At 53.0% G+C, this 22,867-nt stretch overlaps 1 protein-coding gene across 1 annotated transcript in view; it reads right to left on the reverse strand.

Moving 5' to 3' along the window:
- Nucleotides 1–5,018: 5,018 nt before the first annotated feature.
- ARRDC1 (arrestin domain containing 1) overlaps nucleotides 5,019–22,867 on the reverse strand; it is a 63,939-nt gene continuing 46,090 nt past the window's right edge. Inside the window, exons 3-8 of the mRNA XM_065418671.1 lie at nucleotides 15,963–16,013; nucleotides 14,450–14,604; nucleotides 12,634–12,816; nucleotides 11,817–11,993; nucleotides 10,704–11,115; nucleotides 5,019–5,191 (exon numbers count right to left, since the gene is read on the reverse strand). Coding sequence (XP_065274743.1) covers nucleotides 5,127–5,191; nucleotides 10,704–11,115; nucleotides 11,817–11,993; nucleotides 12,634–12,816; nucleotides 14,450–14,604; nucleotides 15,963–16,013 — 1,043 coding nt within the window. The 3' untranslated portion in view covers nucleotides 5,019–5,126. The remainder of the gene's footprint in view (nucleotides 5,192–10,703; nucleotides 11,116–11,816; nucleotides 11,994–12,633; nucleotides 12,817–14,449; nucleotides 14,605–15,962; nucleotides 16,014–22,867) is intronic.

A 22,867-nucleotide genomic window follows, 5' to 3' on the forward strand; every position in this document is an offset into this window, starting at 1 on the left:
ATAAAAGGAAATAGACTTTTTCCACACAAATGCCCATTTACCCTGTGGAACTCACTGCCACAGGATATTGCGACTATGACTTTAGTAGGATTCAAAAAGGGATTGGAGATTGGATATTCTCGTTATCCACATAAACGCCCAGAGTTCCAACAGTAAATATTAAACAAACAAGAATCTTGAAAGGGAGCCACTCTATTGGGAGTCAGGAGAATGCTTCCCCTGGGGTCAGGGTTATCCCATACACGTGGGCTGCAAGGTATCTTGCACCTTCTTCTGGAGCATCTCTTGGGAGACAAAATATTGGACTGGACTACTAGGTTAGGGTGTCATCCAGTGGAAACGTATAATCCAAACGGGCTCCCAGTGACTTCAATGGCAGCTTTGCTAGTGGGCTCCAGTTAGGGTTGCCAACCCTCCAGGATTATCCTGGAGTCTCCAGGAACGAAAGATTAACCGTCAATTAAAGAGAATGTCATGTGATGAAACCTCCAGGAATTCAGTCAACCAAAGTTGGCAACCCTAACTCCAGGGGAACAGGACTAGGCCCTAAGCAGTTATAAACTGGAGCAGCAAATAGCCTACCCCAGGAGCAAGCTGGGAACACTCGAGGGGAGTCTCACCCAGGTTACCTGCCAATTCCTTGATAGTTAGCTTGCTGCTGCTCAACCGGGGCATCCAGCAGAGTAAAGGCTCCCATAACGATGCATCGAGAGGCGTCGGATTTTCCTGGCAGCAGCCATCAGGGATCAGATTCCGCAGCACCCCCCCCCAGCGCAGCGGGCGGATGGAGACACTGCTCAGCAAGGGGACGTGACCTGCAGCACGTTCGCCTGCTCCTTACTGGGGAAGTGGAGACACATTTAAGGCAACGGGGCTTTTAAACCAACACAATGTGCTAGAGGCGCTAGTTGGGGGGGAGCAAGCTCCAGCACATTGGAGCGTGGGAGAAGCCAAGGGAGACGAAGGCCCAAGCAAGACGTGCTGTCTAGGGCAAAGCAGGCCTCTTCCACCTGCACTGGCTGGAAGCCTAGGCCAGATGCTCACAGGCAAGAGGCACCTGCATTATTTAAAAGGGAAAACTAGGACGACAAGTGCTGGCTGAGTAAGCAGGAGGGCACGCTGGGGGCTCAATTCCGCAGGAGCTCTGGTGCCACAGTTCAATCTCGCCGTTCAGCTAGAGGCAGGAGGCGCCACTAACCCCGGAACAGCCCATTGAGCACCAGCAAAGGAGCTTCATAGGTAGAGAGACCCTCCCTTTCCCTCTGTGGCCAAAGAGAGAGGAAGGCACAGTGGGAAAGCCCTTAACAACCACCCTTCTGTGTAGGGAAACAGCTATCCTCCCTCAGCCCCAGTCCGCTTTTCCTCTCCCAAGGGCCATCTCCGACTCTGCTCTGTCACCCCCCCCCTGACATTTCAACCCCACTGAGCGCACAGGGGGTGCATGGGAGTTCCACAGCATGGCATTTAGCTCACCAGCTGCAAACAGCTCTGCCAACGTAGACGCTAGCCTGGTGAGCGAAGCAGCACCCCCACATCTATGCAGCACACTGTTTCCTAGTATCTTGGGTCACAGCAGCCCTTTAGCTTCACATATTCCCCCCTGAATAAGGAAATTCCCCTGGGACTCGCACTGGATTCTTCTGTTCAGAAAACACAGTCCTGCTGCACGGGGATTTGCGCTCAGAGCGAAACTGGGCAGAGGCAGCTCATACGGCCTTCTTCCAAACCCATCGCTAGGTAGAGACCTGCGGCATGCCCAAAACTCAGGTTAATCCAAAACCCCTTCAAGTCAATAGATTTCTTTCCATGGTCTTTCTGATGTTTGTACAGCACCTGGCACAATACCTGCTCCACAGCAAGGACTCCTAGGTGCAACCATGATGTAGATAATTGACTTCACTGGGATTTGGATTAGGCTTTGGCTTTAAAGGAGGAACATGAGCAACAGCAAAGTGGGTGCGGGAAAGGGGCAGCAGCAGAGACTACGGTGGATGAAATGTGAGGATCCTGGCAGCTGCCAACGTTCACTGAACAAACAGAGGTAGGACTGGGCAGCACTTCCAGGAGAAAACTGCTTTTAGGGAGGAGGTAGCAGCTCATTGCAGGGAGCAGGTGAGGGACAGGCCCTGGCCAGCAGTCAGATTCAGGTGAAAACATACAAGAATGACAACAAAGCAGCTGGGGGATGAACTTTTGTCCTGTGGCACCCCATGAATATTTACAGGGAGCAGCACCAGCCCCTTCAGCATGGGAGCAGGGGGTGGGACTGGAGAGGCTGGATCTGGTTCACACGTTTGAGCGATCCTTCAAAACTGGAACAGCAGCAGGAAGTGGCTTTTAATTTCCCTCCTAAGCCTTGGCGATATTACTCATGTCATCAAAACCTTCTAAAAGAGCCATGCCACTTGCGTGCTCCCATCCACAGCCCAGGCGTCGCTTCCTTCTGTGTCTGGATGATCAAAAATTTCCTGGCTCTAGATTTTCTTTAGTTCTGAGATGATGCAGCTGGAGGGCTGCAGCCAGTCTACAACCAATGGTTGGTGGGTTGTGTTTTTTTTAAATGCATTTTCAAGGAGTGTTGTCCCCAGCAGTGGGCACAAACTGATTAGGCTCCAACCTTTTCTCCCAAGTCTTGGCTATTCCATTTCCTGGAGATGATTTTCCTCCTCTAATTCCCTAGCTTGTAGTGAGCCTGCATACGAAATTGCACAGCACGCTGACTACACCAGTGATCAGACAACACCTGCTGGCCATTTTGATGAACTGTACGTTCTCAGCACAGCAAGGCACATAATAGAGGTAAGTGAACTAAATCTAGCAGCTACTCCCCCCCCCCCGCGAGCTGATCCAAGCCAATGGGAGTTGAGGGAACTCCCTGAGGATCAGACTCTACCATATTATAGGGGAGCTTGAGAGCAGGCAATTCACTAGTGAATAGGAAATGCGATTCCGCCATTAAGGCACATACCCGCTCCCCCATCTCAAAATCATCAGGCTACAGAATGAATAGATGTGCCTGCAAACATCAGACCCTTGGTGGAAGTGCAGAACCACTCCTAGGAAAGCACCTCCCTCCCATGGCAGTTAAAGGGCCACACACATCCCCTGTGATCCCAAATCACAGGTGCAGCATTCTAGGCCACATGTACCGATAGAAATGATCATTTTGCAAGAATCACTCCATTTTTCTCAGAATAATTTATTAAATACAGCATTAAAATTTTATTTGTTATGAATTCAGTCATTAAAAACAAGTTTGTATTTCATATATTTATGGACCTGGACAATCATTTTAACACTATCGGTGCACAGAGAGAGAGACCGACCAACAGTGCCAGCGCTGCTAGGGAATGGTTATTCCCCCATCCTCCCTTCCCCCAAAGCCGTTCCACACAATTAATGACATTTGCACAGAAAAGCGAGAGCTGTCCCCCAGCAGCCAGCCCTCGGTTAGGTAGAGGCAGGTGGAAGCAGGGGTGATAGAAAGGTTTAAGCTCCCAGGAACTGGCTTCTGCTAGTGGGTGCACAGCTTGAGACCCCTTATCTTGGGTTCAGCTCTCACGGGTGAAAAATGTCTGCAGCTCCCATCCCTGTCAAATGCAGCTGTAGGTGATCAGCATGTCGGATTATCACACTGGTAGCAGGTCAAGATGGGCACCCTCAAAAAACAAAAACCAACCATGGCAGAGGCCCCCTGTTGGGGGGGGGGGAAGTTGCCTCTAAATGCCCCTAACTCTGCCCCTGGAGCATGCACATTTGGTTTGGTTTTGCACTGCGGCTGGGAACCCTACTCCAGTGGCAGATCAGCCTGTGCCCCAGGACAGCACAAGTTTGTGGGGGGAGCTGCAGACAGCTTTGATGTGGTGAGAAGCAGGAGTAGGCCACAGTCCAAGCACCTTCCTGGCACTCCCAGCCGCTGCCCAGCAAGGCTCTTTGGGAGGAGAGCATTTCGTGGTATAGGGTCGTTTCAAAGGGCGGGGGGGTGTTCCCCATCAGGCGCCTTGGGAGAGTTCAGAGGTAGTGTTAGACGGAAGTTTGAAGCATGATTGTCAGTTTCCAGCTGGCTGAGAGCAGTGGAGAGTGGGAGCGAAGAGGTTACGCCCTCCAGCGGATTTGAGTAGCATGGCAGAGTTTATCCCCTTTATACCAAAGCCCTACAGCATTTAAAAGGGATGAAGCCAATAGGGTACTGAAGGTGGTGGTCAGAAAATCCTATAAGGTTTTTATAGACAATTCTATTCCTGCAGGAGACCTCTAAAGACTGGCTTTAAAAGTGCCACAAAAAGGTATTAAGTTGTATAGCACGGGCCCCTTCCCCCCCTCACCGCCCAGGACTATCCCCAATACGAACCCTGCTAGGGTTACTGACGAGTGCCTAGGTCAAGGCCCTGGCTCGAGCAGCCCCCCTTGTCTTGTCACGTGCTGGCAACGTTTTAGCTTGCAACTGTTGGAAGCTGGCCAGTCACTTGGCAGCATGGCACTGCCGCGAGCCTGCCCTGTAGGCCCTATTTACTCCCTCGGTCTGTGGCTGTACCTTCCAGAGATCTGTTGGGGCAGATGTTGCCCCATTGATTTGGTGTAAAGTGGGGGTGCAGAGCAGGTAGGAAGGGCGTTGAGGAAGTCAGCTACACCAAAGGCCCAAGTGGAAGGATGACTAAGGCTGCTGAGTCCAGTCCCGATTAGAAACAGCACTCAAAAAACCCACCACATGAAAAAAAAAATGTATCAAAAGAACCCACACGAGCCCACTATTGCGGACAGTAGAGACAACAATTCAGTAGCATTTTCCATAAGGCATCACAGGTGCTTCAATAATAAAGCAGTAAATAAAGTGTTGGATTACAGTACAGGAACACAGACCATTGTGCAAGGCGTCCCGATGGCAGGCAACATCTCCGCCCCGCTGCATCAGGAGAGTGGGTGTGAGGGGGCTGCACAATTCCCCTCCCCCCCCACATACATACACACACCCACCACGCCCCACACTGCTTCTCACCGCTCGATTTCTTTAAAAAAAAAAAAAAAAAAAAAAGGACTTAAAAATCTCAGCCCAGGAGTAGCCGGTGGCCCCAAGTACAAGATGCTTTGCGCGGTACCAGACTTGGCAGCAGACGGGGAGCCATGGGCTAGTTGCCATTGCTGAGGCTGGAGTTGGCGCTGCTGCAGCTCTGTTCATAGGAAGGGGGTGCCTCTATAGGGGAGAGGGAAAGAAAAAAAGTTTAGGAGTCAGCATGTACAGCTTACTTCGAAGGTTTCCTTCCCACCACTCTGCTCCTCCAGCTAGGGCCAGATCCAAATCCCACTGAAGCCAAATGGCAAAAAGTCATCTCAGACTTTACAGGATTAGAGCCCATAAAGAGAGACGCACAACTGAGTGAGTGTCTTTTTGTGGACAATCTGCCATTCTGCTCCGGTCAGGGCATGAACTGGAGGACAGAGGAGCCAGGAATGACTTTTGTGGCCCACAGAACACCGGAGATGCAGCCCCCAGCCCTGCCGTCTGCCTGGGAAGTACATGAACTGGTCACTTGCGAGGCTGTAAAGGACAGTCTGTAGCTACTGAACGAGACTCATACCCCTAGAATTTGTCTGTTCATGCAAGAAAAAGAACTTTCAATTAGGTGGACGGCCATCAACACAGGCACTTACATAGTCCTTCAGAGCTCTTTAAAGGTTAAGCTTCACAATTCCCTGGTTTGGTAGGGATTAACACTCAGTTTTACAGGTGGTTCCTATCTGTGTTCGACACGTGCGGACACAAGCACACCGTGTGCAGGAGATCGGAGAATTCTAGCAAGAGCGTCCGTTGGTCTGTGCCTGCAGTTGTCCTCCTCCTGCGCCGAACCCAGGGGATGAGAGAAGGTGCAGACCAACACCTCCCCAGTTCCTTTATTTCTGCCAATCAGATACAATCCGCAGCAGAGGGGAAGGAGGGTGGGTAGTGCAATACGGATAGGGACCACACATCTCAAAGAACCTCCAGTTACAGGTAAGTAGCCTCCATTTCTTCTTAAAAGTGTGTGTTCCTAGGTGTATTCCACACACGGGTGATTGGCAAACTGTATTCAAATCAGGTGTGTGCACGGGGGTGCAAGGATGCAGTTGGTATAGAGGTTTAATACTGCTGGCCCTGCTCCATCTGCAGACAAGGCCTGGACCAATGCCTAACGTTTCACAAAACTATGAATGGAGCTAGGTTAATGTCCAAATGAATGTAAGAATCTTTCATGCCGAGAGCTGCAAACCACATTCCCTCCACCAGGAAGGGGATTATTTATACCAGGTTAACCAGCTGGCATTTTGATTTGCCGATATACACACGTAATGGCTGAAGGCGGAGAACAGGTCTCCATCCTCCATTTTTCTTGGGAACGATGGAATACGGGGAGTAGAAACCTTTCCCTTGGTGCGGAGGTGGCACTTGTTGGATGGAGAATCTCCTCCTGAGTGGTCCCTGAAGAGGAACCAGGAAGGGGAGAGGTTTTCTACGGAGTAGCCACAGTGGCTGATTTCTAATATCCACTTGTCTGTTGTGATTACCACCCAGTTGTGGGCAAAGAGGTGGAGGGGGCCACCAAATGCTCCGGGGGCAGAAGTGGATGGCATCAGTAGGGATAGGAGGTTCTTGATCATCCCATCAAAAGTAATCCCTGGGTGGTGGATGTGCTGGAGTATTTGCAGGTGTGGCACAGAGAGAGAATACCTACGTCTTTGTATCCGCCGACGTTGGCATGGTGGTTCAAAAGGGCGCTGGTGGTGGAATGGTGGAGGCGGCAGATTTGGCTCATGCACTTGTGCTTTCTCTTTGGGGCAGGGGTGTAAATGCCTGGGGAGCAGAGGATTGTCCTAGAGTCCTTAAGTGTTTGTAGAGACTCGTCAAACTTCACACTAGATAGATTACACTCGATGGGCAAGTTCTCTAGGACATTCTGAACCTCCTGGGGAAACCCAGAGGAGTGTAGCCAAGACTCATGCCTCATGGAGTATTCCTGTCTCCATCCCACTAGATGCCATGTTAGCAGCATCCACGGCAACTTGAAGGGATGTTTTCGCCACCAATTTGCCATCCTCAATGAAGTCTTGAAATTGGGCCTGGTTTTCTTGAGGAACATTTTGGACTTCAGGGACAAAAACGCCCAGTAACTGTTGAAGTCATTTTGCCAACAGAGCCTGGTAGTTAGCAATACGAAACAGAAGGCTGGTAGAAGATGACCTTCTAGGGAGGAAGGTAAGCCATTTGGAGCCCTTGTCCACAGGTGCTGCTTTAGGATGCTGCAGCCTAGATCTCCCAGAGGCTGCTTGCACCACCAGGGAGTTGATTGCTGAATGTGTGAAAAGAAACTCCACTCCTTGGCTGGTACAAAAATCTCACCACTTGCCCCTTTTCAGGGTGGTGCACAGGAGGCTGGAGAATGCCACGCTACCCTGGCTGGTTCCAGGATGCCCTCATTTACTGGGAGGGCTACTTGGCTGGAAGCAGAAGGCTGCAAGATGTCAGAGAGTGTGCTGAGCATCTTGGACATCCTCAAGTGAAACCTGGAGTTCATTCACCACTCTGCAGGAGCTCCTGATATTGCCTGTGGCCATCATGCAGGGATAGGGAAGAAGGGGCAAATTGCCTCATTTAGTGAAGGTGAGAAACACCCATTGGTACCTCAAGATCCAGCTTGAATTTCTTCTCCCTTGTACTACCAACCAGCTCCATTGTGTAGTGTAGAAGCGGGTCAATGGGACTCATGGATGGCTCCAGGTTGTCTAAAATAGGGATCCCATAGACCTGAACAGGTCCAATATGAAGGGCTGACCAGTTGTGGGGGATCCCAAGGAATCACATTACATCAGTCCCTTGGATAGTTGTATCTGGGTGGAGGATGGACTCCAGATCTTTGAGTCTGTCTGAACTCCCCTCCATATGTGGGGATGATGGTTCATCTGGAGCTTCCAACCCACCTAGAGAGAAAGCTGGTTCCTGTTCAACCAGAGCCATCTGCACTGGTGGGTAAAGCTCCTGCCTATGGACAGGAGAGGGGAGCATCTCCATTTCCTCAAGGTTCCCTCCTCCAGTGTCAAAATGTCTCAAGACCTGAAAGAAGGGGAGGTTGAGGAAGGGGAGGGTGAAGATATACATTACAGCAGTGGTCACCACCCAGTCGATCCTAGAGGATCTCTGGTGGTGCAATGGGGCTGCCACTAAGGCAGGCTCCCTGCCTGCCCCAGCCCCACGCCGGTCCCAGAAGCAGCCAACACAGCCCCGGGAGGCGAGGGGGGCAGGGGTCTCCCTCCGTGCCTGCAAGCACTGCCCCCGCAGCTCCCATTGGCCAGGAACAGGGAGCTGTGGCCAATAGGAGCTGTGGCGGTGGTGCTTACAGAGAGGGGCAGCACACAGAGCCACATGCCCCCGCCCGCCTCCAGAGGCTGCAGGGGCATGTTGGCCCCTTCCGGGAGTGGCGTGGCGCGGCGCGCCAGGGGATGCTGGGAGCCTGCCTTAGCCTTGCTGCGCTGCCGACCGGGAGCCACCCGAGGTAAATGCTGCCCGGTGGGAGGCCACACCCCAATCCCCAGCCCAGAGCCAGCACCCCAAACCCCCTCCTGCACCCCAACACTCTGCTGCAGCCCAGAGGGCCCCCCCTGCACCCAAACTCTCTCCCAGAGCTTGCACACCTCCCCCATCCTGCACCCCAATCGCCTGCCCCAGGCTCAGCCCAGAGCCCCTTCCCACCCTGTGAAGCCCTCAGCCCCAGCCCAGAGCCCCCTCCTCCCTCAGCCCAGAGGCCCCCCCCAGCCCAGTGAAAGTGAATGAGGGTGGGGGAGAGCTAGTGAGGGAGGGGGGATGGAGTGAGCAGGGCGGGGTAGATCCTGGCTTGCCCTTAAATTCGAAAGTGATCTTGGGTGTAAAAAGGTTGGAGACACTGCCCTACAGGGAGGTGTAGGTTTTGGTTGGTCTTGAAGTATGAGGTGTTCCTATAGTTGGGACTAGCAGATCTGGCATGTCCCTAGTCCAGGAATGGGTTGGTACCGTCAAAATCTAACTGGGACCTCAGGTGGGCTTGGTGTGCCGATCCTTCGGCTTATCAACTGGAGACGTGGTCAGTGCTGGCAGAGCCTTTCATCTTCGCGCCTTAGCCTCACGATCAGAGGGTTTACGCTGGCTAAAGTCTTAGGATTTGGGCACAAGGAGGGATTCCGTCTTTTGGGAGCAGACCTAGAAGGACCCGTGTCCTCGTACTCACGAGTGTGCCCCTTGCTCTCGTGAGCAGCCCTAGCTGATGACTATTTGGGTGTTGCAGCTCTGGAGCGCGTGCTTGGAGGGCCATTGCTCATTGGTGGAAGCCGATGTACGGTGTGTGGGGGAGAGTAGAGGGAGTCTCCCTGGCCTGTATCTGACTGAGTTCTCAGATGGAGATCTCCCTCCTCACAAAGGCAGCACTGTTGTTTGAGGCCCACAGAGAAGGAACGGGGATAGAGATACAGTTCTTCAGTGAAGCTAAACTTACTACTAAAAAGACAAACGACCGCCACCAAGACTCCATCCAGCAGATTTACAGGTTCTGAAGACAAAGACGAAACACAGGGGTATCTACGGCCACAGAAGATTCCGAACTCGGGCCATGCGGTGGTAAGAAGGAACTGGAGAGGTCTCCGTCTGCACCGACTCTTATCCCCTCAGTTCGGAGCACGAGGAGGGCATCTGTGCGGGTTCGGACCGACTGACAGACACTACTGGCTAGAAATCTCCAGTCTCAGGTGCATGGCGTGCGTGCATACCCACGTGTGCAATACACATAGGGACCAACCCTCGAAGTAGTAGTCACGGTTTTGCTTACCTATGCAGCGGTTAGGTTAGTACCCCTAGAGCTCCCCCCCTCCCGATCAATCAGCATCCTCTCACTCCCCTTGCAATTCATCCATCCCTTGTTTGCGGATGTTTGGCCTCGAAGAAACAGCTTGGGTCAGTTACACAGCCAAGACGCTGCCTAGTGCCTCAGTTTTTACCCTGGGTGCGAAGGGTGCTCTTACTGCCTTCGGATATTGGTTTAGTCTAAACCTGCTCTCACAGACCCTATATGGGCAGTTCTGGGATAGGCAGGGTTCCATGGATTTTCTCCTCATGTATAAAGGCGTTCCCAAATTCTTACATGCTGGACCATCTCATCAGACATGTAGAATTTCCCCTCTTTGAGCCAGACCAAATGCCCATTCACGTCAAAGGAAAGACTCCCGTTAAACTCGCTTTTCCAGCTATGTTGCCCACCAGCATGGGCCCAGACATTTACACCATCCTGTTGGACCAACACCATCTTTTACAAAGATCTTCTCCACTTCCACAGCTATCCAAGATAATGGTGGCTGTGGGTAGGTAGCCTCACTCAGTAGACATGTGACATGACTGTCATGGCTATAAGGGGGGGGGGGGGAAGAGAAGAAGAGAGAAGATCCTTTATGGAGGCTACTGGACAGAGACACCCTGTGGCTTTCCTGACTAACAGACCGTGTGGCCTTGTCTCCTCATACAAGGCTCTCCCCGTGTCCTGGCCTGGCTCAGCAGCCATGGAAAGAACCACTACACCACACGGCAGGGCTTCAACCACTGCTCTGGAAGCAGCAGGGTAAGGGACAATTCTGTACTCCCAACAGCCGCTAGATTGATTTCCCCTCAGAACCTGGACAGTGGCTCTTTTAGAGCTCCGGGAGGGAGCGCTCACCATAGGGGTAACCCCACGTGCTGTACTCCGGAGGCAAGATGAGAGAGCCGGCGGTGGGAACCGGAACCACTGTCCCCTCAGCATAGTAAGGGACGGTCGCTCCTGTCGCCAAGCAAAGCGTGGGGTGGTTTGGGGAGGCAGTCTGGTCTGAGTCCAGCCTTAGGTCCTGGAAGCTCAGTCCTGGAGCGTAGCTGAACGTCTGAAGCTGGGAATGGCTTTTGGTGGGGATTGAAACATTGTCCATTGGGTGATAGCCACTGGCAGCTTCCTCCTCTTCTGGTGGGGCGGACGGGACCACAACGGACGGAATGTGCTGGACCGACCTAGCCGGGGTCACAGGAACCCTGTTCACAGCAATGTTGCCGATGTAAATAGGCAGAGTGACTGAAACCTCTGGCGACTTCAGGGAAACCTGGGGAGAGGGGAAAACAAAGGGCATCCAAGTTGGTCAATCCAGGTTCTGCCAAAGGACCAGTTGCTCCAAACACAGGCAGTTCCAGCCACTGAGCAGAGATTAACGAGCCAGCTACAGTTCTAGGCCCAAACGTGCCCGAGTGGGAGCGAGTTACTGGGAGGTCCCCAGTCTCACGCTGGAGCACCCACATGGTCTTGTTTGGTGCCTTAACCAAGTTTTTAAGAGGGCTCAGGGCCAAATTTCCAAGTACTCAGGACCCAACGTGCAGAATTCTGCTGAAAGCTTGGCCAGAAGCGTCACCTTTATTCCTACCTCTAGCTGGCTAACCCCAGACTTGCTGAAGTTGGGACTGCTCTGTTAGGCTTGCTGCTGAAAAATGCTAAGTAAAGCCGTGCGTCTATGGATGGGGATTGTAGTATTTCCCCTGCACCAAATCAGGAAGCGGACTGGACCTCTGTAACCCAAGGAGCTGCAGACACACATCTGCTGAGCAGTCTGACAGGCAAGTCCTACCACATGGGCGTTTCCTCCAGACCAGGCGGTGTTCACTCCCAGGAGCGCAGTATAGTTTGGAGAGCTTCCCCCAGGCACAAACTCCTCTGGCTCCACCCTCCCCAAGGACTCTGCCTGCTCTGGTCCAGCCCATTGGAAGCACTCACGGGTGTTCTGCTGGTAGGAAGGGGCAGGGCAGTACCTACTTGGATATAGTAGTCGACATGTATGAGGCTGCAGCCGTGCAGCACAGACTGCGGCAGCGCGGGGACAAGGATCTGCTCCTTCCATTCCGCGTGCTTCCAGGCCTTCACCCCCGAGCCCTCCACCTCAGCAATGGTCCTCAAGTCATAAATCCAGCGCTTGGATTTATAAGCGACCTTCTAGAGAGAGGAGCGAAGAGGGGATTAAGCAGAAAGATTTCTACAAGGTCCATTTCACTAGGCTTCCAGCTTTGCTCAGGGCTGCCAAGAACTAGAAACCCCTTAAGCGTTGCCGAGTGAGAGTAAGCAGAGGTCTGGCATGACGGACGGCAACCTGGAGTTTCTGCCCTGTTTCAATTATGTGACAGTCGCCATCTTGGTGGACACTCTGGAGACTAAATCAAGGACTCCAGAGCTGAAAGCATGGACTACTACAGCTCTCTAGCTGGTGCTGCCAGAGACTCAGTGGAGCAGGCACAGAGTGGGGTGAGGATCTGTAACCTGCCCTCTGCCCGCGCACTGAGTTACACCTTGACTGCATTCAAGGGGGCTTCTCTCCTCCCACCATGCCCAAGTTAGTTAATTCTGGTTCCCCTCTCAGGGTTTGGTTTCCACCTGATCTCCTCCCACCACCACCTACTGTGCACCTGGGGAAGGGAGATGCACAAGGATTTCGAGTTTAGCAGACCCCCTCCATTGATATTATCATTGTGCCTAGGAGGGAAAGCAGGTCTTGAGACACTGCTCTCAGCACCTGTCTGGATGTGGCTCCATCCAAGCCAGCCCAGCATTGGTCCCAGTCCCTGCCGCTGACACTTACCTGGAGGAGGCTGGCCACCACCGTGCCAGTGTCCCGGCCAGACTTGTTCTCGATGTCGGTGCGCAGCTGGATTGCCTGCCCCACGATATACCCTTTGAGGTCCGAGGTGGCGGTTAAGATGATGTTTCCACTCTTCACCAGCTTGTAGTTGAACTTCTTGGTGATGGACGTGGTGTTGGGTTGCTGTGGGAGGACAGCAGGTGGTCAGATGTGGGGGCTCAAGAGGGAGTTTGCAGTTTTCAGAAAAAAAATGGTCAAAGGGAATGAGGGTTTGTGGCCCCCCCCCCCCCCAAATCCTAAACACCTGGTCTTCCAACAACCTTGGTATCCTATGCAGTTTGAATGAGGTGGCATCCACCTGCAGGCGCCTGCAGCATCTCCCACATGTGGACAAATACAACGCTATGAGCTACTGTACCCCACAGATCATCTTCCAGAGTAGGGCAGACTTCGCTGGTCCCCAGAGGGCTGTGCAAACCACAGGTAAACACAAAGCAGCTGCCTTTCCCGTACATGCTGTACAGTGATCTCAAGGGCCAGTGCCCAGGGGGGGTTAGTCTGTGCAGGTCTGGAGCATTCCTCTTTCACACCAGCAGTGATACAGCCACCCCAGAACAAGGGTCTATTCCTCAGGAAAGATTCCAGGCTGGCAAAAGCCAGACGATGGTGTCATTAGACCCAAAGGGCCATTACAACAACCCCTAGGATAGGGCTGGTTACATGCTCCCCCAGGCCTACACCCAGTGGGATCACCTAGAAAAAGGCTGGTTCTCAGGCAGATCTCTGCAGCCCACGCATGAAGGTGGCTGAGATAGTCAGTGGGGCAAGTAGGGTGGTCCAGTCTGGTCCGCCGTAAGCTATTTATAGCCAGTACAGCGTACAGGAAAGACACAGGAGGAGCAGACAGTGGGGCCGCCCAGTGACCCCAGGCCGGCAGCTCTACCGTCCCCAGGCCTTCCATGCAGCTGTGCACCCGGGTCTCCTGTCCGGGGTCTGTACAGCAGCCCCGCCGGAGGACAGGGCTGGGGGGAGGGGCTGGGGTCGGTACAGCCCCGCCGGAGGACAGGGCTGGGGGCGGAGGGGCTGGGGTCGGTACAGCCCCGCCGGAGGACAGGGCTGGGGGCGGAGGGGCTGGGGTCGGTACAGCCCCGCCGGAGGACAGGGCTGGGGGCGGAGGGGCTGGGGTCGGTACAGCCGCGCCGGAGGAGCAGCCAGCGTGGGGCTCGGTTGCCAACGTATCTGAAATAAATATTCTCTGCTGTCAGAGGGAGCTGGTTTGAAGCTCTTCTGCTGGCGATTCTCAAAGCAGGTGCGACTGTGAGCCGGCTATTGTTGTTCTTCTCTTAACAGCCCACACAGCAGCTGTGCCGTGTCCACCCACTGGGAGCGCTCCCCTCCCCCCCAGGTAACGTGGGATGGATCATGGGGAGGGTCGGGGGAGACCAGGGGGCCCCAGGCTAGGGGAGAGGTGGGGTCACACAGGGAGGTCACATGCCCCCCCTCAACTGGTGCAGCGTACCGGTAAGAAATGAATACTACTTGCACCACTGGCGCTAGTGGAAACAGGCCCATAGATTTACGGCCCAGACCAACGATGCCCTGCAGTGCTTTGGGTGACAACGTGCTAACCCCTACTGCATCTCATCCCATGCAGTGCGCTCCATGAGCAACCCTCTCCTCCGAGTTCGAGTTCCCCCCCTGGCTTTGCAGGGCCACACTGCATAGGGGGAGAGGGATGCTTGGCTTCCCCTTTATGCCAATGGGAGACGCTCCAAGGTGCAAGAGCCTCGTGCCCGCCCCCTTGCTGCTCTCTTACCTCAATGTCCGGGATGTCATTCAGGTTGAGCGGGCAGAGAATGTAGAAGACCTTGTTGCACTTGTGGTCCTTGGCGAATCGGGGCGTATCTATCACGGCTTTGACCTGATGGACCACCTTCCCAAAAGGGCCTTCAAACGACGTGGGGGCTGATGCTGGATTCACAGGGGAGAAGGCAGTCAAAAGAGAACGCCTCAAGCCATCGAAAGGGGAGCGCGGCCTTACCCACTGAGCCTGAAACACTTCCCTGTGGCTCAAAGCAAGAGGAGAGGCAGAACCTTGCAACTATTTGGGGGTTAGGGTCTCCCAAGTGCATTTGAGCTTGTGTGTGAAGAATCCGAGACCAAATTTGGTCCACTGGGATCACTGTAGCCTCCTTTTTACTGAAGGGGCAACCCGTGCCATGCAGTTATGGCGTATGGAGAAGTAGGGACAGCACTAACTCCTCTTATTTGTACTATGGTAGTGCCTAGGAGCTCCAGTCATGGACCCGTCCTCACGGTGCTAGGCACTGTACAAAACAGTGAACAGAGATGGTCCCTGCCCCAAGGTCCTGACCATCTTCTTCCCACTCTGCTCTGGAGAAGTTTACAATACAGAGTTCCCACCAGCTCTGGTGAGAAGGTGGGGTCGCTAATGCAGGCAGACTCCAGCAGCTTCCAGCTTATTTTACTACCGTGTGGTTTAGTTAATATGGCCGTAGAGGCACCAGAGGTTCCCAGAGCCTCATCGGCACTAGGCAAAGAAGAATTGCGTAGTTCCTTTTCGGGTGAACCAGCAGTAGGGTCAAGAGGCAGGACTACAACGCAGCTTCCATCATCACTATCCCCAGCAGGGGTGTAGGGATCTGAATTTGGCCCGTGGAGACACAAGTCAGGGCTCCCATCAGTACTACAGCTCCCGAGGAGATGGGTTTCCGCGGAGATTCTCTAATGAAGAGACAACCTCCAGAGGGATAATTCCTTAAAGGGCCAGTTTACTCAAAGTTGCTCTTCTAAAGAGCCGGAGTCAATTTAAGACCAACTCCAGCTGTGCATTGAGAGGCTGCCCTGAGGGCCTCACTTTAATAGAGGTTATGCTCTTACTGCTAGCGCTCTCCAATGCTTAATGTGCTCTTAGGCCTGGACTAGACCAGGAGAATAGCTCTGGTTTGAAAACATACTGGCGTACGCGACCTTAAATGTGACTTTGCACCTGGCACGGACACGCTTTAATACCACCAAGAGTCACTAGCTGTTTGTGGCTGACTCTGGGCTCCTGCCAGTGTTGCCAATAGGTACAAAAGTCACGTTTAAAAATCACAGCCAGCCAGCTCTGAATCATCACCTAGTCTCCTAGCGGAGGCAAGATCTTAGAGGCTTGACAATAATGGTCCTTTCCCCACTTGGCCAGCGTGCAATTTTTACCGTATAAGCCAGAGGAGAGAAGAGTCTCCTGGAAACACTAGAGTCACTAAGTTTTCACAACCCTGAGCCCCAGAGAGCATCCCAAGCAGTCAGTATCTCCACTGTACCTGGCAACAGGAACTGGAAGGGAAAGGTGTGCTCGCCAGCTGTCAGAACCCCTGCAAGAGACAGCAAAAGGCAAGTGAGACAACCTGGAAGCATCCTGGGCACTAATGGCAGAAAACAGGATCTCAGTGCATTAGCACCAGGCTCCCCCCGGAAGACAAACTGCGAGCTGAGAGCACATGTACAGGACTCATCCCCACAAAGCAGTCCTCTCACCACAGCTGAAGCACTCTCACGCTCAGTGCATGTAGTAGGTCAAGATCCATTTGCCTGTCTAAACACTAGCAACAGGGGAGATGTGGGGCACGATCCTTGGAGCAGCAGATGCAGTGGTCAGAGGAGCAAGGTCTATAGCTACTGGCTGGCCACAGGTGACTGGTGTGGGACCCAGGAAGGAGATGCACGTGAACAAGGCCAGGATGTGCAGCATGTTCTGCTGGCTGTCCTGGGCTTGGGGAAAAGTTTGGTGGTGTCAGACCAGTATAACCTTAATCTTCCCCACATGCTGCTCACCCTCAAGGAGCCCATTTACCTAAGTAAGACCAAACTCCCCCTCCTTCCGCCAGGTTGCTTTGCAGTCTCTGGCTCTCATCAGCGATGTTCCAGCTTTGGCCCTCCTGAGCCCCGGTAGGATTAAAGGCAGAGTCCAGATTCAGACTCTGAGACCCTACGGTTTTGATCCTGGTTTTTAGAAGCCATAGCTGAGATCTCACATATATCAGCTTAAAAAGACTTCAGTGCAGTCCACTGCATTTGTCCCACATCCAAGTGCAAGGGTCATACTGTGAACAAGGCCTGTAATGCAATAATCAGGCCTAGATAGACTGCAGATCCCAGACATGATCTTTGTGCTTTCAGCACGGCAGGCAGTCTCCCCTCCCTCCGTTCTGCCTGGCACCTACACCCCAGGCCCTCACCTAAAGAGCTGGATGGAACCATTTGTACAGTGGGGGTGCGGAGAGCCATTGAACCACCCTGTACATAATGGAAAACACTTCAAGCCAGGGCGTGCGGCAGCCCCCTCAGCATCCCTAGTTCCAGCACCTATGGCTCCTGCATCCCACTTCCATCCTCTGAGATGGGAACAGAATTCAAGAGACTGTGGCATGAGAGATGCACCTCTACCCCGATATAATGCTGTCCTCGGGAGCCAAAAAAAAAAAAAAAAAAAAAAAAAGTCTTACCACGTTATAGGTGAAACCGCGTTATATCAAACTTGCTTTGATCCACCGGAGTGCACAGCCCCCCCCCGAGCACTGCTTTACCGCGTTGTATCCGAATTTGTGTATACGGGGTAGAGGTGTAATTGCCGGTCTGGTGGTTTGCCTTAGCAGTTACGGGTATTAGAGACACTTGGATTTGATCAGGCATTGGGAGAAGGGTTTAGATTTTGTACCAGAGACTTCATTTTAATTTGGTATCAAGTTCTCCGCTTCAGCATGTGCTGCCCCTTTTCCAAACCCACTATTACTTTAACTACAGGGGCCAAGCAGCAACTCTAGTTAAAGGTCTTTGGACCACATTAATGGCATTGTAACCTACCGTAAGAGCACTTCTTTGCAATCTGGAGAAACAAGCAGCAAAGAGCCAAGATTCGCTTGGCATGGCTAAAGCAATTAGCAAATCCTGCCTTTTAAATTACAAGCCAACTGCAATGCTCTGTGCGCCGCTCTCATTCCAACCTAGTTCATCAGCAGTTGATAAATTGTAGTTAAGGGCAGATAAGCGATACTGTTATACTCACTGTTTAATCTCCAGCAATAAACAGCAAGAACGAAGAGGGTTTTACAGAATTGTTGTTTACAGGTACACGTGATGTTTTTAATTGGCAGCATAGCAAGAGGAACCTGCTACCTATTAACTGAAGCTGTGCACATTCTGCAGGTTACTTATGTCAGCAAGCCAGAGCCAAAACCCAGAACTGAGCGAGCTAGTTTGTTGATGCAAGAAATGGGCTACAATACAGCTGCCAGTCGCTATGTTAACGTAATAGTAGGACCCATTTGTCAGCAGACTAAGCAGGTTATCGGGCGCAGATGGGAAAAGAGACATGGACAGCAATGGAGTTTCTCTTCCCCATTTGCAGGGAGACATTTTTGCAACATGGAATCCTGTAACAGGGTTGGCCACTTCCTGAATGCCTGTTTGCAGTCGGAGTGCCTCTGCTGACACCTGCTTCTGTTTCCCCCACCCCTTCAGGGCCACACCAGAACGGCGCACGGACTTATCTCCGGGTCAGCACCACCCCTGCCTGGAGCCAGTTTCACAGAGTTCTGAATAGTCCTCAGGGCCCCAAACTAAAGTCCATTGCCGCACAAGATTCCAGACTTTTCACGACCAGAGCTCTTCTTCTGTCCCTGTCTGTTCTCCCAGGCCATCTTCCCAGCTGGAGCTCAGCCCCCTGGCACTGGCCTCTAGGCCCCCAAACTACTCAGCTCAACTCCCATCCAAGAGCCTCCTTTCGGTCCCAGCTCCCCTGGTCTCAGGGTCTTTTTGCAGGAGCCCTTCTCCCGCTCTACAATTTCCTGATCTTACCCCTTACTGCCCTCAAGTGGGGCTTATTCTGTGATCAGGGACAGCTAGCCCCAGGCTCTCCTGCCCAAGGGCATGCCACCCTCTTACAACTCTAGACAGATTTCATTCACACCCCAAAGTTGGAGGAGTTTGAATCAAGGTCTGCCCAGTTGCAAGCTTTGCTAGGAATTCTGTTTTTTATTCACGCAGCCGAGCGGTGGGGGCTGTGCAAGGGGGAAAAAAACAAACAAACCAGCTGCACACAGACTGGGTACATACAGAAATCAACAAGCCTCTCTGACCTTCAATGGAAAGACACACAGAATGTGACAAGCGTTAAGATCTTAATTCCTCCCAAACTCCTCATGACTGAACAAATGTCTAGGCACCTCGTCCTTTAGAACAGGAAAAGGAATCATCCATTAGATATGCTGTTAGGTTTCAATCCTCTCCCCCCTCCATCCCCAAAAAACAAAAACCACATACCCACCCACCCGCACCCCACCAAGGTGTAGGCTAAAGTCTAATAACTAGTCTAGTCACTAGGTGGTGTTCTGTAGCAACTCTTCAATTGCAGGCCTGCTCAAGCCCTTGCTGGGAATGACACGAGGATTTCCAGGGTAGAAGGGGTTACTCTTGTGTTTTTAGAAGGGGTTGGAGGAGGTGTCTGTGTGGAGTAGATTTCTCATTTCCTTTATTTGCCCAGTGCTGGCACACAGCTATAGGAAGTTCAGACCAATCCATGATAAAGATCATGCTATAAACTTGCTGGACTGAAGCTATTTAAAATAAACAAACAAACACCCACCCACCCCAGCTCTACCAATGTAATTCATACATAGAGTGGCTGAAGCACAGGCCTGGGTGACAGGAGACCTGATTTCCAATCCCCAGCTCTGCCATCAACTCACACCAAGGCTCAGGCAAATGGTTTCACCTGCGTGCCTCAGTTTCCCTACATGTAAACAAGGTAATGTATTCACCTACAACACTGGAGTGGTTGCAAGGATTAGTTATTTGCAAAGCACTGTGGAGATGCCAAACTCTGCATCAAGCGTTCATTGCTACAGTCAAAACCCCCGACTGCTGCGTCTTGCCTTCTCCGCCCTAGTCGCGCACGGTTGAAGTGTGGTTGCAGCATCAGACAGTTGGCTTTGCTATTCTGGAAGCTTTCCAAAGAGGATACACAGGAGACAACACGTGGCCTTCCTCGGAGAGGCACCTGTGCCCAGCAGGGTTTCCAGTGGCTGCACACAAAGACTATTTATGAGAACAATTAAAGTGTATGCGCGCGTTTGGCGGCCGGGGGGGGGGGGGGGGAAGGAGAGAAGAGGAATAAAAGTCTGGCATTTTGTGCCCTCCCGTAAGATGGAGGCTGGCTAGCCAACTCCTGCCCCGGCTGGATGCAGACCAGGCCACCCTCAGACAGCTGCGCTTCCAAGGGCCGTGCTGAATCTTGAAGTCTGTTATGTCCATGGCCGTGGCTGGGCCACCTGTTCTAGTTATTGCAAGCGATCAGTGCAGTGGAGAGAAAGGGAGCTCGGATGGGTGGCTCTCAGCCTGCCTCAGGAAACAGACAGGTGGGCCTTAAGGTATCAGACACATTTGTGATGCTCCCATGACCAAGAGCTCACTGAATATGAACTCTATTTGTGCTGTTGCCTGAAATTACTTTTCCAGCCCCTCCTCACAGAGCAGCAACGGGTCATTCTCTTTAGTCTTCGTTATTGCTAGAGGGTGGGTTTGCACCATGCTTGATAAAGTCAAGGGTGTAGGCTCAGTGAGGTAAGCACGACCATCCTGCCCCAAAGCCCCAGTGCCCCCAGCCCTCAGAATGCCCCCGTGGGCTCTGCCAACCACAGCATCCCCTCAAGTGGGCCTTTGGAGACAGAAGCTGCCTAGAGGTGGATAGATTAAGGCCATGAAGACTAGGGTCTGGGTCATTATGCTGCACCAGAAACTGAACAGGAAGCCAGTGGAACGCAACATGCTCTTGAGTCTCTAATTTGTCAAGCAGAGAGAGAGAGGCTGCAGGCAGCCAGCAGCATCTCCCCAGTTCAGGTCTGCTCACTGGTGACCCAGGTCAGAGTTGTTCCACCCTGTCCCCGCTCTGTCCTGCCCATGCACAGCCCCCTCCTGCCAAGGGTAGGGCAACTTTACGCCAAGAGACCCCTTGCACATGGGGAGTTCTCCAGTGGTCTTGGTGGACGGCAGACTGAGCCCAGCTCAACAGGCAGGCTGCTGGGTGCGTGTGTATGTGGGGGGTGCAAACTGGAGTGTCTGAAGGGTTTCAACCTACATCCCCAGGCAGAGCAACACGTATCCACGCCTTCAGGCTAGGCTATCAGCAGCTGAGTCACCACAGAGGATCGAGCCCAGGCTCCTGGCTGAATGGAGATGGAGCCCACAGTTCTCACCACTGTTGAGTGCAGGTCACGGTGATGACTGGAAGGATGTGCCCTCACTAGAGGCGGGGGGGGGGGGGAGATGTTCCTAGTGGATACTGGCTCACGGCAAAGAAAAGCCACTGCACCGGCAGCTTTCCCTGGTGCCAGACAAAGCTCAGGGCTGTTACAAGGCAGAACCGGGGGGGGGGGGGGGTGCGTTAGCAGAGCGGGTAGAGCCTCAGCTGGGAGTGGCTCTACTGCAGTCTAGCATTTTCAGGAGCACTCAGCTGAAATGTCAGTTTGGGGAGAAAGCAGGCGGGGTTTATGATCCAAAGCAAGGCGTTAAAAGGTGCATCTTCACGGCAAACCCCCCATGACAGCAAGGCTCCGAGCCGGCTCTGCTGACTCAGGGTCATGCTATGGGGCGAAGAACAGCAGTGCAGACACTCCTGCCCGGGCTAGAGCTTGGGCTCGGAAACCCAGCGTGGGGAGCGGGTCATAGAGGCCAGGCTTCAGCCCGAGCCACATCTACCCGGCTATTCTTAGCCCCGCAGCACAAGCCCAAGTTGGCAGAGCTGGGTTCCGACACTTGTTGCTGCAGGGTGCGGGTGGGTTTTTTGCAGTGTCCACGTATCCAAAGCCACAGGTTTGGTAGGAAGCGTCAGGAGGTTGTGAACATTCCAGGGGACCCAGCTTGGCAGATCACGCAGCTGTCACAGCTCGGGGATTCCAGGTCACTGGCTTGCTGCCTCTCCGCTCAGCGAGAGTGGGGTGTTTAGTCGTCATGCCGTTCCTCCCAGATCCCTTGTTCTCTGTCCTTGGAGGAAGGGACACCCCTCTCCCGCAACGCGCACAGAGCAGGGAGACTCATTCTAATTAGCTGCCATGTCTGACCCATTCAGGGCACAAGCTCCATCCTGCACCACTGCCACAAATCCACCACGCACTAAGTGGGTGCAACTCCAGAGACCTCAGTGGAGGAACAGCCCCCTACCCCCCTCCCCCAATACCAGGGAGGGAGCAGAGTTGGGAGGCAGGTGTGCGGGAGAGGCAACAGGCTGTTGCAGAGAAACGTACGAGGATAATCTCCACTAGCTCTGTATAGCCCGGATGGCTCGAGTCCCATGACTCACCATCCCACCTCATGCCAGTGCGGTTTAACTTCTGTGGTCCCTTCACTGAAGCCTCCATGAGATGGGAAGGGGAAGATGCAGCCTTCTTCACCCTGGTGGAGGATGTGCATTAGATAACCTGCCTAAAGGGGATAAAGCTTTGCTCAGGCACTAGCAGACAGTGCTCATGTGATACGACACTGGCCGCTCTTCTGGTTTATTCCTGTTGAAGGCAGGTCCACAGTGCAAGGTAGATTTGGGCAGATGCACCCTAGGGGTATTCCAAAGAGGAGAGGGAACAGTTCCTGGAAGCAGGCAGATTGCTCTCCTCTTGTTGGTGCCACGCTGGTGAAAAGGCCAGGGTGCCTCCATCCACCCTCTCTGCACACAGCACACTTTGCCAGGAGGAGAGTCCAGGGTCAGTGGTGAAGAGTTTTGGCCTATGCTTCGCTGCTACTTCTACATCTCACATCCACCAGTACAGATCAACCAGCAGCTGTCACTCACTGACTGCCGGGCAGTCAGTCTGGTGGACCTGCTGGTAGGAGGAAGGCCTGGATGACAAGCACCGCATGGATCATGAGAAGTGGGTGTGGGGGAGAGACAGACACCTCCATTCTCCCCATAGCTCCCCCAATTCCCCAACAGGGGCCTTTGGGCACCACCACAAGAAAATTGTTCTGGATCTTACTTGTATTAATTGTGCTCCCTGCAAAAGTTCTAAGAGCCAATTTTAACAAAAAAGGTTTTCCCTTAGATACAAAAAAAGGGGAGGTTTCCTCTTTAGACTGCAGCCTGATAAGTCTTGTTACACAGAACCAGCAGGGCTGAGAGATGCGTTTCTAGAGCAACATGAGAAGCGCCCACATGCTGTCTGGTACGAGCGCGTTTTAC

Source organism: Emys orbicularis, chromosome 18 (genome assembly GCF_028017835.1).
Source record: "Emys orbicularis isolate rEmyOrb1 chromosome 18, rEmyOrb1.hap1, whole genome shotgun sequence".
In the NCBI taxonomy this organism is placed as follows: Eukaryota; Metazoa; Chordata; order Testudines; family Emydidae; genus Emys; species Emys orbicularis.